The sequence below is a fragment of the Cornus florida genome, unplaced genomic scaffold (genome assembly GCF_030987335.1).
Source record: "Cornus florida cultivar Cherokee Brave unplaced genomic scaffold, ASM3098733v1 CherokeeBrave_3.0.0_Hap2_Chr02, whole genome shotgun sequence".
Taxonomy (NCBI): Eukaryota; Viridiplantae; Streptophyta; class Magnoliopsida; order Cornales; family Cornaceae; genus Cornus; species Cornus florida.
In genome coordinates this window covers 37,191,119-37,205,414 of record NW_026775572.1, presented here as the reverse complement: position 1 = coordinate 37,205,414, position 14,296 = coordinate 37,191,119, and the positions used below count along the sequence as shown (strand labels likewise).

General features: G+C 33.7%; 1 protein-coding gene and 1 long non-coding RNA gene across 2 annotated transcripts; both read right to left on the bottom strand.

The window, feature by feature from the left end:
* Positions 1–8,258, bottom strand: LOC132286546 (uncharacterized). The gene is made up of 4 exons (XR_009472804.1): positions 8,029–8,258; positions 5,941–5,999; positions 5,497–5,822; positions 1–320 (listed from the first exon to the last, which is right to left on the bottom strand). It is a non-coding gene; the product is annotated as an uncharacterized LOC132286546 (long non-coding RNA).
* Positions 8,259–9,487: 1,229 nt separating this feature from the next.
* On the bottom strand, positions 9,488–10,873 carry LOC132286536 (uncharacterized). The gene is made up of 2 exons (XM_059788890.1): positions 10,421–10,873; positions 9,488–10,322 (listed from the first exon to the last, which is right to left on the bottom strand). The coding sequence occupies exons 1-2, from the start codon at positions 10,864–10,866 to the stop codon at positions 10,010–10,012; spliced, it is 759 nt and encodes a 252-aa protein (XP_059644873.1). The 5' UTR covers positions 10,867–10,873; the 3' UTR covers positions 9,488–10,009.
* Positions 10,874–14,296: the final 3,423 nt, after the last annotated feature.

The window sequence follows — 14,296 nt, the reverse complement described above, 5'->3', positions numbered from 1 at the left end:
TGCTGATATTGCCACCATGGCGGCGGCTGCTGTTGCTGTTGAAGCATCTTCTCAATTCTTTGCATATATTCCCGCAAACCTTTTACTTCCTCCTTCAGTTGTGCATTATTTTCCTTAGCAATTTTTGCTCTTTTACGAGAAGCCTCTTCAAAAGATGAGAATGCACGTTGATGGCTTGGAATCACGAAACCATGTCCGAACCCACGGGGATATCCTTTCCTGATACCTAGTTGGTTTTGCACTATCTCAACATCATTTCTCACTGGACTGGTACTATCAGAATTTTGACAAATTTGGGAAGCCTTACCCATCATTTCATCCTGCAATTGACATATAAGTCTTAGAATTGAGAATTGAGAATTGAGATACAAATTAAGGAAAGAAAGACTTGTACTAGAAAAATAGTAAAGGCTAAACTGATCACATTAATATAACAAAAGTTTTGTAACTAATCATTCAAAAATATAACAAGTTCCATACAAATTCATAATTTCCAACAACATAACAACACTACATGTCATCTATCTATAGACATAACAGGCACAAAATAAAAATGAAGAGAACTATTTTATCCATACATAAACCCATCAGATTGCTGCTCGGAAGGAGAAGTAGATGGAAACACTAAGAGCTGCTCTTGGGATATAAGCACATCTAAGTATGAACACACACACACACACAACACACATATATATTCATGCCAAAATTGAGCAAAACAGTAATGACCAAAACCCAATACATGCAAACATACAAAAAGACATATTACAAGAAATCTAAACCTGAATAGAAAACTTTTTAGTGCATATTTGCAGAGAGACACTAGAAATTTTTGAAACCTAAAACAGATCCACCTTGAAAAGGCTCAAAATGAGAGAGAATGAAAGCAAACTCTTAAATTTTTTTTGAACCCAAAACAGATTCACCTTCAAAAAGTTCAAAATGAGAGAGAATGAAAGCTTACCCTTAAATTTTTTTTTTTTTTACACATGTATATAAGTATAGATAAATTTATCATTTTATTTGTTTAACTTTATTTTATCCAGTAATGAAAATAATTTCCCAATTGTTTGCATTATTTGAAGTAAAGAAGTAGGGTGAAACGATCAAATATTATAAATTTTACTAACGTTGTACCGACTTCATGGAATTGGAATTAAAAAAAAAAAAAAAAAAGGCACTTTAAACTTCGAACTAAATTTTCTTCAATTATAATTCCAATGCACCAATTCATACAACCAAACATGGCATAAGAGTAATTCCCCTTTATATTTGATGACAATAGAATTGTCTAAAGAAAGGGCTCTAATGGGACCAATAAATGACCTATTTGAAGAATAAAAGAATATGCACTATAAGAGTGGTGCCATATAAGAGAATAGGCAGCAGTACGATTGTACTGCTGCTATGCTAGAAAATTGTTTCCAAGAGCTGCTCTTGGGATATAAGCACATCTGAGTATGAACACACACACACACACAACACACATATATATTCATGCCAAATTGAGCAAAACAGTAATGACCAAAACCCAATACATGCAAACATACAAAAAGACATATTACAAGAAATCTAAACCTGAATAGAAAACTTTTTAGTGCATATTTGCAGAGAGACACTGGAAATTTTTGAAACCCAAAACAGATCCACCTTGAAAAGGCTCAAAATGAGAGAGAATTAAAGCAAACCCTTAAATTTTTTTTGAACCCAAAATAGATTCACCTTCAAAAAGTTCAAAATGAGAGAGAATGAAAGCTTACCCTTAAAAAAAAAAATTTACACATGTATATAAGTATAGATAAATTTATCATTTTATTTGTTTAACTTTATTTTATCCAGTAATGAAAATAATTTCCCAATTGTTCGCATTATTTGAAGTAAAGAAGTAGGGTGAAACGATCAAATATTATAAATTTTACTAACGTTGTACCGACTTCATGGAATTGGAATTAAAAAAAAAAAAAAAAGGCACTTTAAACTTTGAACTAAATTTTCTTCAATTATAATTCTAATGCACCAATTCATGCAACCAAACATGGCATAAGAGTAATTCCCCTTTATATTTGATGACAGTAGAATTCTTTAAAGAAGGGCTCTAATGGGACCAATAAATGACCTATTTGAAGAATAAAAGAATATGCACTATAAGAGTAGTGCCATATAAGAGCATAGGTAGCAGTACAATCGTACTGCTGCTATGCTAAAAAATTGTTTACAAGAGCTACTCTTGGGATATAAGCACATCTGAGTATGAACACACACACACACACAACACACATATATATTCATGCCAAAATTCAGCAAAACAGTAATGACCAAAACCCAATACATGCAAACAATCAAAAAGACATATTTCAAGAAATCTAAACCTGAATAGAAAACTTTTTAGTGCATATTTGTAGAGAGACACTGGAAATTTTTGAAACCCAAAACAGATCCACCTTGAAAAGGCTCAAAATGAGAGAGAATGAAAACAAACCCTTAAATTTTTTTTGAACCCAAAACAGATTCACCTTCAAAAAGTTCAAAATGAGAGAGAATGAAAGCTTACCCTTAAAATTTTTTTTTTTACACATGCATATAAGTATAGATAAATTTATCATTTTATTTGTTTAACTTTATTTTATCCAGTAATGAAAATAATTTCCCAATGGTTTGCATTATTTGAAGTAAAGAAGTAGGGTGAAACGATCAAATAATATAAATTTTACTAACGCTGTACCGACCTCATGGAATTGGAATTAAAAAAAAAAAAAGTCATTTTAAACTTCGAACTAAATTTTCTTTAATTATAATTCCAATACGCCAATTCATGCAACCAAACATGGCATAAGAGTAATTCCCCTTTATATTTGATGACAGTAGAATTCTTTAAAGAAGGGCTCTAATAGGACCAATAAATTGTTGGCTTTTGCTCTGATACCACTTTGTTGGAAATAGTGGCCTAGTTACACACACAACACTATACTATTTGGAAGAGAATAGAAATGGAGGAAAATATTTCTTATTTCACTTTATATATTATTTGACTAGAGTACATGAATATATAGGCCTCACATATGTATGTGTAACCATTACATTTAAATGTCCATAACTCTCCTATCTCCCACTAACATAATCTTCAATATGCATAACTCCCACTAACATAGTATTTGTTAGGCTTAACTCTCATGACTCTTTATTTTACATAACCTTAACTCCCACTAAGACAATTTACTACCCACTAACATGCTAAATTAACACATGCATCATGGATACAAAAATACTTGAAAATACTAAATACTAAAATCAAGTTTATTTTCAACACCCCCCTTTAAACTTGATTTTGTAACTTGAAAAACCTTCTTATTAATCTTGGGGGCTTGATCAAAAGTTTGATAGTTGATCTTCAATTCCACCCCCTTCAATAGCTTCAATCTTCTTGGCCATTTCCATTGATGTGTAGGGCTTGTGAAACTTCTTCAAATGCTTGTTTGATATCTTCACATAATCATATATCATCCTCTTTATACAAGCACACCATCGATCTTTTTTCTTCTTAAATTTTTTATGGATCTTCAACTTCACATATACTTCTTCTTTAGAGTCAAAAAATAATTCCATATTCACCCAACCTGTATCAATTACAAAATTCTCCAAACTATTTTTGAAAAAATAATATGAGAATTTCTTATCATCCTGGGCTTCAATCTCATACTTCTTTGGAACAACTTTCTTTAAGAGAAGTTCATCATTCTCCACAAAATAAGCATTATTTGATGAATATGAAGAAATAAAAATTTCATCAAATAAGTCAAATATAACTTCTTTCAAGGTGGAATTTGTAACCATACCTGAAGATGTTAATTCACCAACTTGAACTTTTGCCTCTTCTTTAGCACTTCCTTCTTCTAAATCTTCTATTTTTACTTCATCCTCATTCACTTTTTCAATCTCTTCTTTAACACCTTTTCTTACCTCTTCCTTATTCACCATTTCAAATTCTCCTTCAACTTTTGAATCTCCAAAATCTTCAACTTCTTTTGCACGATACACCTCTTCATTCTCCACAGCTTTGTCTTCAAGACTTTCATAATCATCTTTCGTAAACTCATCATTCTCAAAGCATTGTACCCAATACTCCATGGGTAGTGATTTACCTCTATGATTGGAAACGATGGTCTCGAGCATCTTCCAAATACAACTTGGAGTTTTGGACTCTCCAAAATACTCCCAAATTTCTTGATGTATTGCCTTTTGCAACACTACCAATGCCTTATCTTTTTTCTTTTCATGAAGCTTGTTGGACATGCCATTCTTTGGCTCTTCTCCAACAACATCCCACAAATCGCATGCTTTGAGGTATGAAGTCATGATGATTCTCATTCTCTTGTAATTAGAGAACATCATCTTTTCACTAAGAAAATACATTTTCTCCCCTTCATCTTCATCAAGGAGAAACATGTTTTTCTCAAATGTTGAACCTTCTAGGATCAACTTCGTCTGGCCTTCAGGATCGTCTAGGCTCTGATATGAAACCTAGCTCTGATACCACTTTGTTGGCTTTTGCTCTGATACCACTTTGTTGGAAATAGTGGCCTAGTTACACACACAACACTATACTATTTGGAAGAGAATAGAAATGGAGGAAAATATTTCTTATTTCACTTTATATATTATTTGACTAGAGTACATGAATATATAGGCCTCACATATGTATGTGTAACCATTACATTTAAATGTCCATAACTCTCCTATCTCCCACTAACATAATCTTCAATATGCATAACTCCCACTAACATAGTATTTGTTAGGCTTAACTCTCATGACTCTTTATTTTACATAACCTTAACTCCCACTAAGACAATTTACTACCCACTAACATGCTAAATTAACACATGCATCATGGATACAAAAATACTTGAAAATACTAAATACTAAAATCAAGTTTATTTTCAACATAAATGACCAATTTGAAGAATAAAAGAATATGCACTATAAGAGTGGTGCCATATAAGAGAATAGGCAGCAGTACAATCGTATTGCTGCTATGCTAAAAAATTGGTGCAATGGTCCCAGCAAAAGGAAAAAGACCGGTAAGGCCTACTCAAAATATGGTGGAACTCAGCTACTTCATCTAAAAGTGATTTATGTTTTTCTTTTTCCTTTTGCTGGGACCATTGCACCAAGTAATGGCAGATCCTAGACAGATTAAGCATTGCGGGAAACTTTCCAAGTATGAGACATACTGGTTAAGTAAATAGAATTATGTATATCCCAACTAAATATAATGGAAGACCAGAAAGGAGACCATTCGAAGAAAGTGAGGTCCGTGATTGTGATATGGTTTTTATACCATATCACAATCAGCATGCTTGCACCAAAAGTTTGTTGTAGTGTTTACCATACAGCTTATACTTTAATGTATGTTAATAAAACAATGCTCAAACAAACCTTTTTTTTTTTTTTTTTTTTTTCACTAGTAGTAAAATTATCAATAATAGGCATATTTTAACTTACGTAGTTCTGCTTAGCTTTCTCATGTACCCATCCAGTTTCTTCCCTATAATGTGTCTCCTTGTATAGGCGAATAACAGGACTCTCCTAGTGACTTTCAACTTCCCCATCCACTTCACTCTGCCTTTCTTCACTTTCTTTTACCTGCAACACAAAGTAATAGTTAGCATTGGAAAATATATGGTTTAGATGGATAATAGATTGAAATTGAATAATTAGTGTTTTATATTACGTACATAACCATCATAACGTCTAACGAATGACATCCATCCTGAAACATGTGGAATGTCATTCTTCGAACGATTAGCTTTATTTCTTTCACTTATTTTCTGCATAGTAATTCAAAGAATAATAAAAGTTAACAAACCTAAATATAGCTAGTGAATCAATGTATTATAATCAATGATTTCAAATACATAGTTAAAACAAGTGGTTAACAATCCAAACCTGAAATTCTGGTGACATCCACCAATCGCACAAGTTTTTCCAAAGATCAATATGAATGCCTACATAAGGATGCAAGCATGCATTCTCAAATGGAAGATGCTTGTCAAAATGATTCTTCAATCTATATCTATATTTTCTCAAACTTTCAGAAACTCCACCGGTTACTCGCTTAAAATCAATTTCACTAGCATGTGCATCCACTGCAAAGATCTCCTTTATAATGAAAAATTAATTTAAGTTAAAAGGAGCCCAATGATTCACACAACAGACAACAGAGAAAATATGAAGAAAAAAATAAGAATATCATATAAATATCAACACACAAATGTATCATCCCTTTGCACTGGAGGCTTAGGGCTCTACCTTTAAAATAAAGCTTACACATACCTTAAAAGTTACCATTCATACCAAAAGGTCCCTATGCCAAATTGACTCACCATTGACGAAAAGAGAGATGGTTTACTATTTTTATTTTTCCTCCTTAAACTAGTGGATGTTCTGCAAGAAGGCATACCTTTAAGAATCCGTTTATAGTCATTTGTTTAATTATTTTTATTTTTTTGAGAGAGATTCAAACTCACTAATTATACTGCAATTTTGCAAATTTGTTTGTGGTATCTCTTAATTGGACCAACCCATTAAATGTTTTATACTTGTGTCTTAATTTGTATTTAGGAGAGATGTTCCAAGCTTTCTCACCAATCTCACTTACCAATTCGCAAACTATGGTGAATTGCGATGTGTATCTCAAGCGTACTAGAAAGACTTGATTTTGAGAGTTATCACAGCATACTCCCAAATACTGACCTATATCCTTTACCTTCCATTTGGAGACATTCAATTGTTAGATATCGTGATAGCACCTTGCCAGTTCCTTTTAATCTTATTCGTACACCCTTTTTTTTAAGCTTTTCATATAACAAAGAAAGGCTAAGAAACAGAGGGAAGATACCCATCAATGGGTACAGACAACCAAGATGCAACAATGGAAGCATGCTTTGAAGGTGTAGATACAGTTAGATTGTCTCTTTCCGATCTAGGACACCTTTTTTATCCTGGTGATGGTTGCACTTAGATTGATGTTGCAGCTGGTAGGAGGAGGAATAGGTTCCTGATTTTGTAAAGAACTTAATGCTAAATAAGCGACAATATGTTGAAAATCTTTAAGCTTACTAATAACTATATATTTGCTGTAAAACGTTGGTTATAGGAGAAATTAATATGATAGTTAAGAGAATTTTAGATTTCTACAAAATATTGTCATTGGCTAGTGAACTTAATGCTAAATAAGCAAATGAATATGAATCTACAGAAAGAAATAACAATCAAAGTAGAGCAACAGAAAGAAAAATGCCAAAGCAAATGGAAGTGGTTATATATAAACAAGGCTGGAGACAACTTTTAATTCTAGCATTTATTGGGTAGGGATTCATGTATAACATAGCATGTGTTGGTTTGGTAACATGGGACCTTTTAGTGCCAGTCATGGTTTTGTCTATACTCTGTAGTGAAATCAACACTAAAGTGGGTTAGACCATTTTAATTGTCAGTTTAGAAGTCAATTCATATACACAATGGAAGTATATGGACAACAAAGAAATAAAAACTAGTTTGTTACAAGCATTTAAATATCAATCTTCTGAACTTGTCTCTCTATCACCAAGTTAATTGTAAATTAAAATCAGATTCAAATAAGATTTAGCTTAATTATGAGCTCACCTAATCAACAATAGTATCAAAAGAGAAAGCACAAACATAACAAAATTTAGGCAGCATATATATTGTAGCATAGAAAAAAATTATTACATTAAAATCTTTTGAAATTCTTTTGTTTTGATAAAACTAAATCTCCATACTCCTCATAGCGATCAGACCACCAGAGCCAAATCACGTATGCCAAAGTCACTGCTTGAAATTCCACAGAAGAGCAGAGGAAAGCACAAATATAAATTGTAATCTCCGAGATCTCTACGCCTCTTAACTCCGTCAGTTTTTCAGTTATAGATGCATTTTATTTAAGATTATGCGACACTGAAAATATGAAGAAAAAAAAGTAGTTTCTTAGGTGAAAAGAAAAGAACTCATTACCTTAAAATGGTCATAGCAGACCTGTCTCTCAGATTCTGGAATATCCCTCCACGTTTTGAAATTTAGTAGTGCTTCTTTATCTCTCGTGTGGATGCCAACTTCTGCAGTCCATAATTTGCTATTTTTTCCTACGGGTTTAATATACCTCGTCCCAAACTCTACTGGAATTGGAACATCTTTTCCATAGAGTGCCTTAGCTTTTTGTAGGGCGACATTCTTCGCTTTTCCGCAGCCTTTTTGCTTTGGGCCTGAAAAATAAATTTGTCATCTTAATTAAAACATAGTAATTTTACAAAAGAGCTTATGGTTAATCAATGATAAAGCATAATTATCACCTCCGCTTGGTTGTGGCCTCGTCTGTGAATTACTACTGTCACCTTCAATACTAGACTGCTGATTTGTTGAATTACTACCACCACCTTCTCCATTCTGTTGTGCAGCAGGTAAACTTGTAGATGGTGCCTTAGTTTGAGGTAAGCTAGCAGGTAAACTTGTAGCTGGTGGCTCAGTTTGAGCCACTCGGGACCTTAATACTTTACGCATTGGAGCCTCAGAGGTGTCCATACTTATTTAACTACCATGCTTCAGAATATAAACAGAAAATGTAAATTTAGTGATCTATAATTAGTCTAATAGAAATCAAATGGCAGAAACTATAGCAACATAAAAAATGAGATCTATCTTAAGGAATCAGATTCCATGATATGTCCGGCCATCATATTCTATTAAAGGAGCAAACAAGATATGAACATTTTCTGCTAGATATGATTAGAGGATGGTTAGTTACAGCCAAAAACTTTATATAAGTTGTATATCTATTAAAGGAGTGAACAATCAAAAGAAAGGGGAACCAAAAGCTCAAGGCACAAAAGAAAAAGCCAAACTAGTTACAAACTGGAACCAGATCAAAACAAAGGAAATAAAGTCCATGCTCAACATTACGTAAGTTTCACATGTCATCCAAATCAATATCATCTTCGGACAGTAATTCTGATTCCTCATCTGAACTATAGTCAATGTCAGTTCCATCATCATTCTCGACAACCCAAAAGTCCTCATTAATTGCTGCTTCACCCGTACATGTTTGAATCATTTCAGCATCAAGAATTTCACTTTCCAAATCACCCCTGTTCAATAGGAGTGGATCCATGTCCAAGTCTGCTTCAACCACCCTATCAATGATGCTTGGTTTATTCTCTTGGTATGCTGGAGCATTGAGCATTTCATCCTCTACTCCGGTTTCGACCTCTACTTCAAGTACATCAAATGAGCTTCTATTTGTTATATCTTGAACTACCTCCCATGTTCCTTGCAATTTGTTGTCTTTGACGTAGAAACATTGTTTTGCTTGATTTGCTAACACAAATGGCTCATTTTTGTATGCTCTACTAGCTACATTTACGCTCGTGAAATAGGTATCTTTATGTATACCACTCCTAACATCAAACCAATAACCCAAAAGATATCGTAACTCAATGATATCTGTTAGAACACCATAGTAATCTTCGCTTTCTCCTTTCACTAACGCACCACTATTCTGTGTTCGTCGATTTTGCTCCCTTTCCTCAGTATGGAACCTAATCCCATTTACAATGCAAGCAGAATCTCGACTTACTCGACTTAGAGGTCCACATGCTAAAGAATATAAATCATCACTAGTTGTTTTCCTTTGATGATGACGCATTTCCTTTATCTATTGAAAAAAAATATAGTGTTAAGCAAATGAATGACATCATTTAAATTAATTAAAGAATATGATTTAATTAATTCCAATATGTACACGATGGACTTATTTGTTTTTCAAACCATCTCGAAAATTCTTTTGCATGTCTTTTAGAAACATTGCGCGGATCTTGTCTCTCAAGTTCTACCTTGTGTTTTCTAAGCAACTACATGATGTTAAGATATAATTGTGTACATGTATTTACAAATACACCATATATTCACATAATCTAACAAGGCATAACATGAAATGAGTTACTTACTCTTCGTATGACTCAACTATTCCAGAATTTTGTAACACGTACAATCGAGCCATCTCCAACTCCTCACGGGGTAATATCTCCAAATTTTGCGCCCCTAGAGGTCGAACCACTTGCTTTAGATCTAAAATAGTGGACCAATTATTGTTGCAGTCCCTCTCACTATTTCTTTCTTCTCGATTGAATCGTGTCTCAATCCCTCCGAGAAATTTTGAACAAAATGTGACGCATTCACTGTCCACGTAAGCTTCAGCAATGGACCCTTCAGGACGTGCTTTGTTACGCAGGCACAATTTGAGAGTACGCAAAAATCTACATAATCGTTTAAAGTATTACAGAATTATATATATATAACAGACCGATAAAACTTGTCATAAAAATAACGTTGGTGTACTAAAAAAATACAACACCTTTCAATGGGGTACATCCACCAATATTGTGTGGGGCCTGCGATGATGGCTTCACGCGGCAAATGCAAAGCCAAGTGGACCATAATGTCAAAAAATGACGGAGGAAATATCATCTCCAACTTGCATAGTACAATAGCAATGTCCCTTTCCATTGCCTCTAAGACATCCAGTTTAAGAGTTCGACAACATAATTCCTTAAAGAATAAACCAAGCTCTGCTACTGTGTTACAAATATCAGAATCTAAGAATCCTCGTATAGCTATGGGGAGGAGACACTGTAAGAGAACATGTGAATCATGACTTTTCAATCCAGATATCTTACAGTTATTAACATTCACACACCGACTTATGTTTGATGCATAGCCATCTGGAAACTTAACCGAATTTAGCCATTCACACAGTTGCCATTTATCATTCTTTGACATTGTGTAGCGTGCTCGTGGCATCTCAAAATTTTCACCATTATGCCTAAGGTGGAGTTCTTTTCTAATTTCATTGCTTCTAAATCCAACCAACTTTTGAACGCGTCTTTCGTTTTTCCTTTGATGTCCAATAATGTCCCCAACACATTATCGCATATGTTTTTCTCTATATGCATAACATCCAGGTTGTGCCGCAACAAAAGGGTCTGCCAATACGGTAGTTCAAAGAAAATACTCTTCTTTGTCCAGTTAAGTTCAAATTCCTCACGAGTTCGCTTCTTGTTATTTGGTCCCTTTCCAAAACTAACCTCGGGTATGAGTTTAAGTTGTTCCAGAATATCATCACCTATCAACTGCTTTGGTGGGCCTTTGTTTTGCTTTTTACCATTAAATTGCTTGCAACGCTTCCTGAAAACATGATCTAACGACAAAAACAAATGACTTCCCAAATAACATATCTTCCGTCTGTGTTTCAAATAACAAGAGCATGTTTGTTCATTACAATTCGGACATGCTAGATAACCCTTTATTATCCATCCAGATGCCATCGCATAGGCGGGAAAGTCAGTAATGGTCCAAATCATTGCTGCATGCATTTTAAAGTTACATTTATTATAAGCATCATATGTCATCACACCACCCCTCCACAATTCTTTAACTCTTTAACCAAAGGTCGCAAATAGACATCAATGTCATTACCAGGTGATGTTGGACCAGGAATAAGCAATGACATAAATGTTGGAAAACGTGCTAGTCTTAAAATTTTTTTGAGGGATTTTGATTCATAGATCTTGATTCATCACATAGAGACAAGTTTTATGCAAAAATAAAATATGATGTATCATTCAAGTAACAGATTGAATACTTACATCAAAGGTCTGAGTAAACCTTTAAATCTTTCCTCTAAAGTGAATGTTCTCACTTATTATAGATCCCTTAGCAAGATGCCTTTTCCTTGGATCTCCATCTCCTTGGTAATTGTTTTGCCTTTAGGAATCACTCATAAGCCTCCATGAATGACCTTGGAAAACTAGGCTTGTGGGAGCCTCCATTAGATGAGAACATAAACCCTAATATTCTAGAGAGAGAAAATAGGTTCCTTTTTCCTTCTACCAAAAATCATACCTAAAATATACATAGACCATGTATATTTATAGGCAACATAAAGATAAAGAAAAGGAAATAACAAATCATTCTCAATCTCTAATTCACATGTCTCAAATCTAATAGGATTCCAATATCAAGTTGGGCTATGAGTGAGAATCCTTTGGGCTTATTATTTTATTGGCTACAATGAATTAATAATTGGCCCGGTTCATGGACCCAATTCAATTAATTCATAAATTAATTTCTACTCCACTAAAAGAAATTAATTTAACTCCAATTAAATAATAAATAACCTCTAAGTCAATATTGCACTTTGACCCCTCTATGCATAATTAGTTATCGGATAAATAAAGCCATCAATCCGACTACTTAATTAATATATTTATTTTTGTACCATTGATTATTTCTGCCTCGATCACAATAAAATATTTGTTTGACAAAAATAATAATTTAAATAAATAAATATATAATAAATCATTTTGTCTAAAAACACACGAAGGCCTTCGAATTTACTTTGTGATCAACCATAATCAATACAAAATAAATACAAGTAGCAATGATGCAAATATTGAAAATATAACCCTCTAACTATTAATTACATAACTACCCAAAGTGTCGGTCTAAAGATTCCGAAGAATTCGCCGAACAAATCAAAGTAATTATTAATTAATAAAAGAGTCTATACTTTTCTCATGCTTAATAGTCAAATGCCATGACGGCGAAAGGGAGCAATTGCATACGACGGCTCTCGCAATCTATCTCAACCTAACACGGATCCAGTTCAAATCTTAATTAATTATGAGCCCATCCATAATTACCGACTATGAACCATTTATGATTACTATTTATATTCATGTATTGATCGCCATCACATACATATATAAATATCTCTTGTAATCAAGTGAACACTATCAATTCTATAATGAATATAATACATTGAATTCACCAATTGTATAAAGCATAAATATTTCAGAAACGTCAGGAACTTATGTCACATTAATCCATATAGGAATTTGCTATGCCATGGCATATAAATCACAACAGCTCCCACTTGCCCTCATAGCCAATTCAAATTGCATCTAACTCCAATGTTATCCAGATGACAATCAAAATTATTGATCAATGACACCCTTGTTAATGGATCAACAAAGTTGTGTTCCAATGCAGTGCTCCAGCCACGAGTATATTTTCTTACCGGAAAATATTATGTAGAACATGATACTTCCTCTCAGTGTATCTTGTTCCTCTATGGGACCTTGGGTCATTGGTTTGGACTGCTTCTACACTATTATCGCAATATAGCTCGATAGGTAGGGTAGTATGCTCCACAACCTCTAAATCAGTGAGATCAAACAAAAAAGGCTTCCATTGCCGCCTCTAAGGCTGTAATGTACTCCACCTGCAGGTTTAAGTCAGCAGTTGAAATTTGCTTAACAATCTACTAATTGATTTCCCTTCCATTGAGTGAACATACACTAAGTCATGAACCTCATAGTATCTACTTCTGATTGAAAATCAGAATTAGTATACCTGACTAGGACCATATCATCACATCCACAAATGAGTATGATATCATTGGTTCTCCTTAGGTACTTAATGATATTTTTCACAACAGACTTGTTATCAAGTCCAGGATTGGACTGATATCTTCTGACTATCCCTACAATGTAGCGGATGTCCTATTTAGTATAGACTATGGCATATATGAGACTCCTATATGCCAAAGCATATAGTTCCAGTCTCATTTGCTTAATCTCCTCAGCTAGTCTTGGAAAACTACTTACTAAAGAGAGCAATCCATGTCAATCAAGAAATAACTCATTCTTTGAGTTTTGCATACCAAACCTGGTCAAAACTTTATCAATGTAGGATTATTAAGATAAGCCTATTTTCCTTTTAACCTGATCTTGCAAAAGCTTGATCCTAGGAATATAGCTTACATCTTGAAAATCCTTCATTTAAAAATAATTGAACAACTACCTCTTTATCGATGACAAAACATCCACATCATTCTAAATGAGTAGGATGTCATTAATATATATAGAATCAGAAAAATAATGACATTCTCTTATACACTCATGATTTATTCACTAAGGAATCTGCTGGTATCTTTTTGTAGATTAACTTGCCTTCCATAGGTATCACCCTACTATAAAGTTCTACAAGATCCCAGAATTTATTAGAATACATAGATTCCAACTCTGATTTCATAGTAACTCGCCAAAACGATCTGTATCTATATCGGTTCACACTTCCGTGTAGCTTACTGGGTCCAATTCATGTTTAACAGGGATGTCCATAACGGTCTCACCTAAAAACATGATTCTGTCGGATTAGATGATAATCC

Bases quoted from the DNA above. Each gene is read 5' to 3' on its own strand.
- LOC132286536 (XM_059788890.1), bottom strand. From the start codon at position 10,866: ATGCCACGAGCACGCTACACAATGTCAAAGAATGATAAATGGCAACTG. The intron at 10,323-10,420 runs GTGTTGTATTTT...ACGATTATGTAG, and splicing joins TGGATGTACCCCATTGAAAG to ATTTTTGCGTACTCTCAAAT.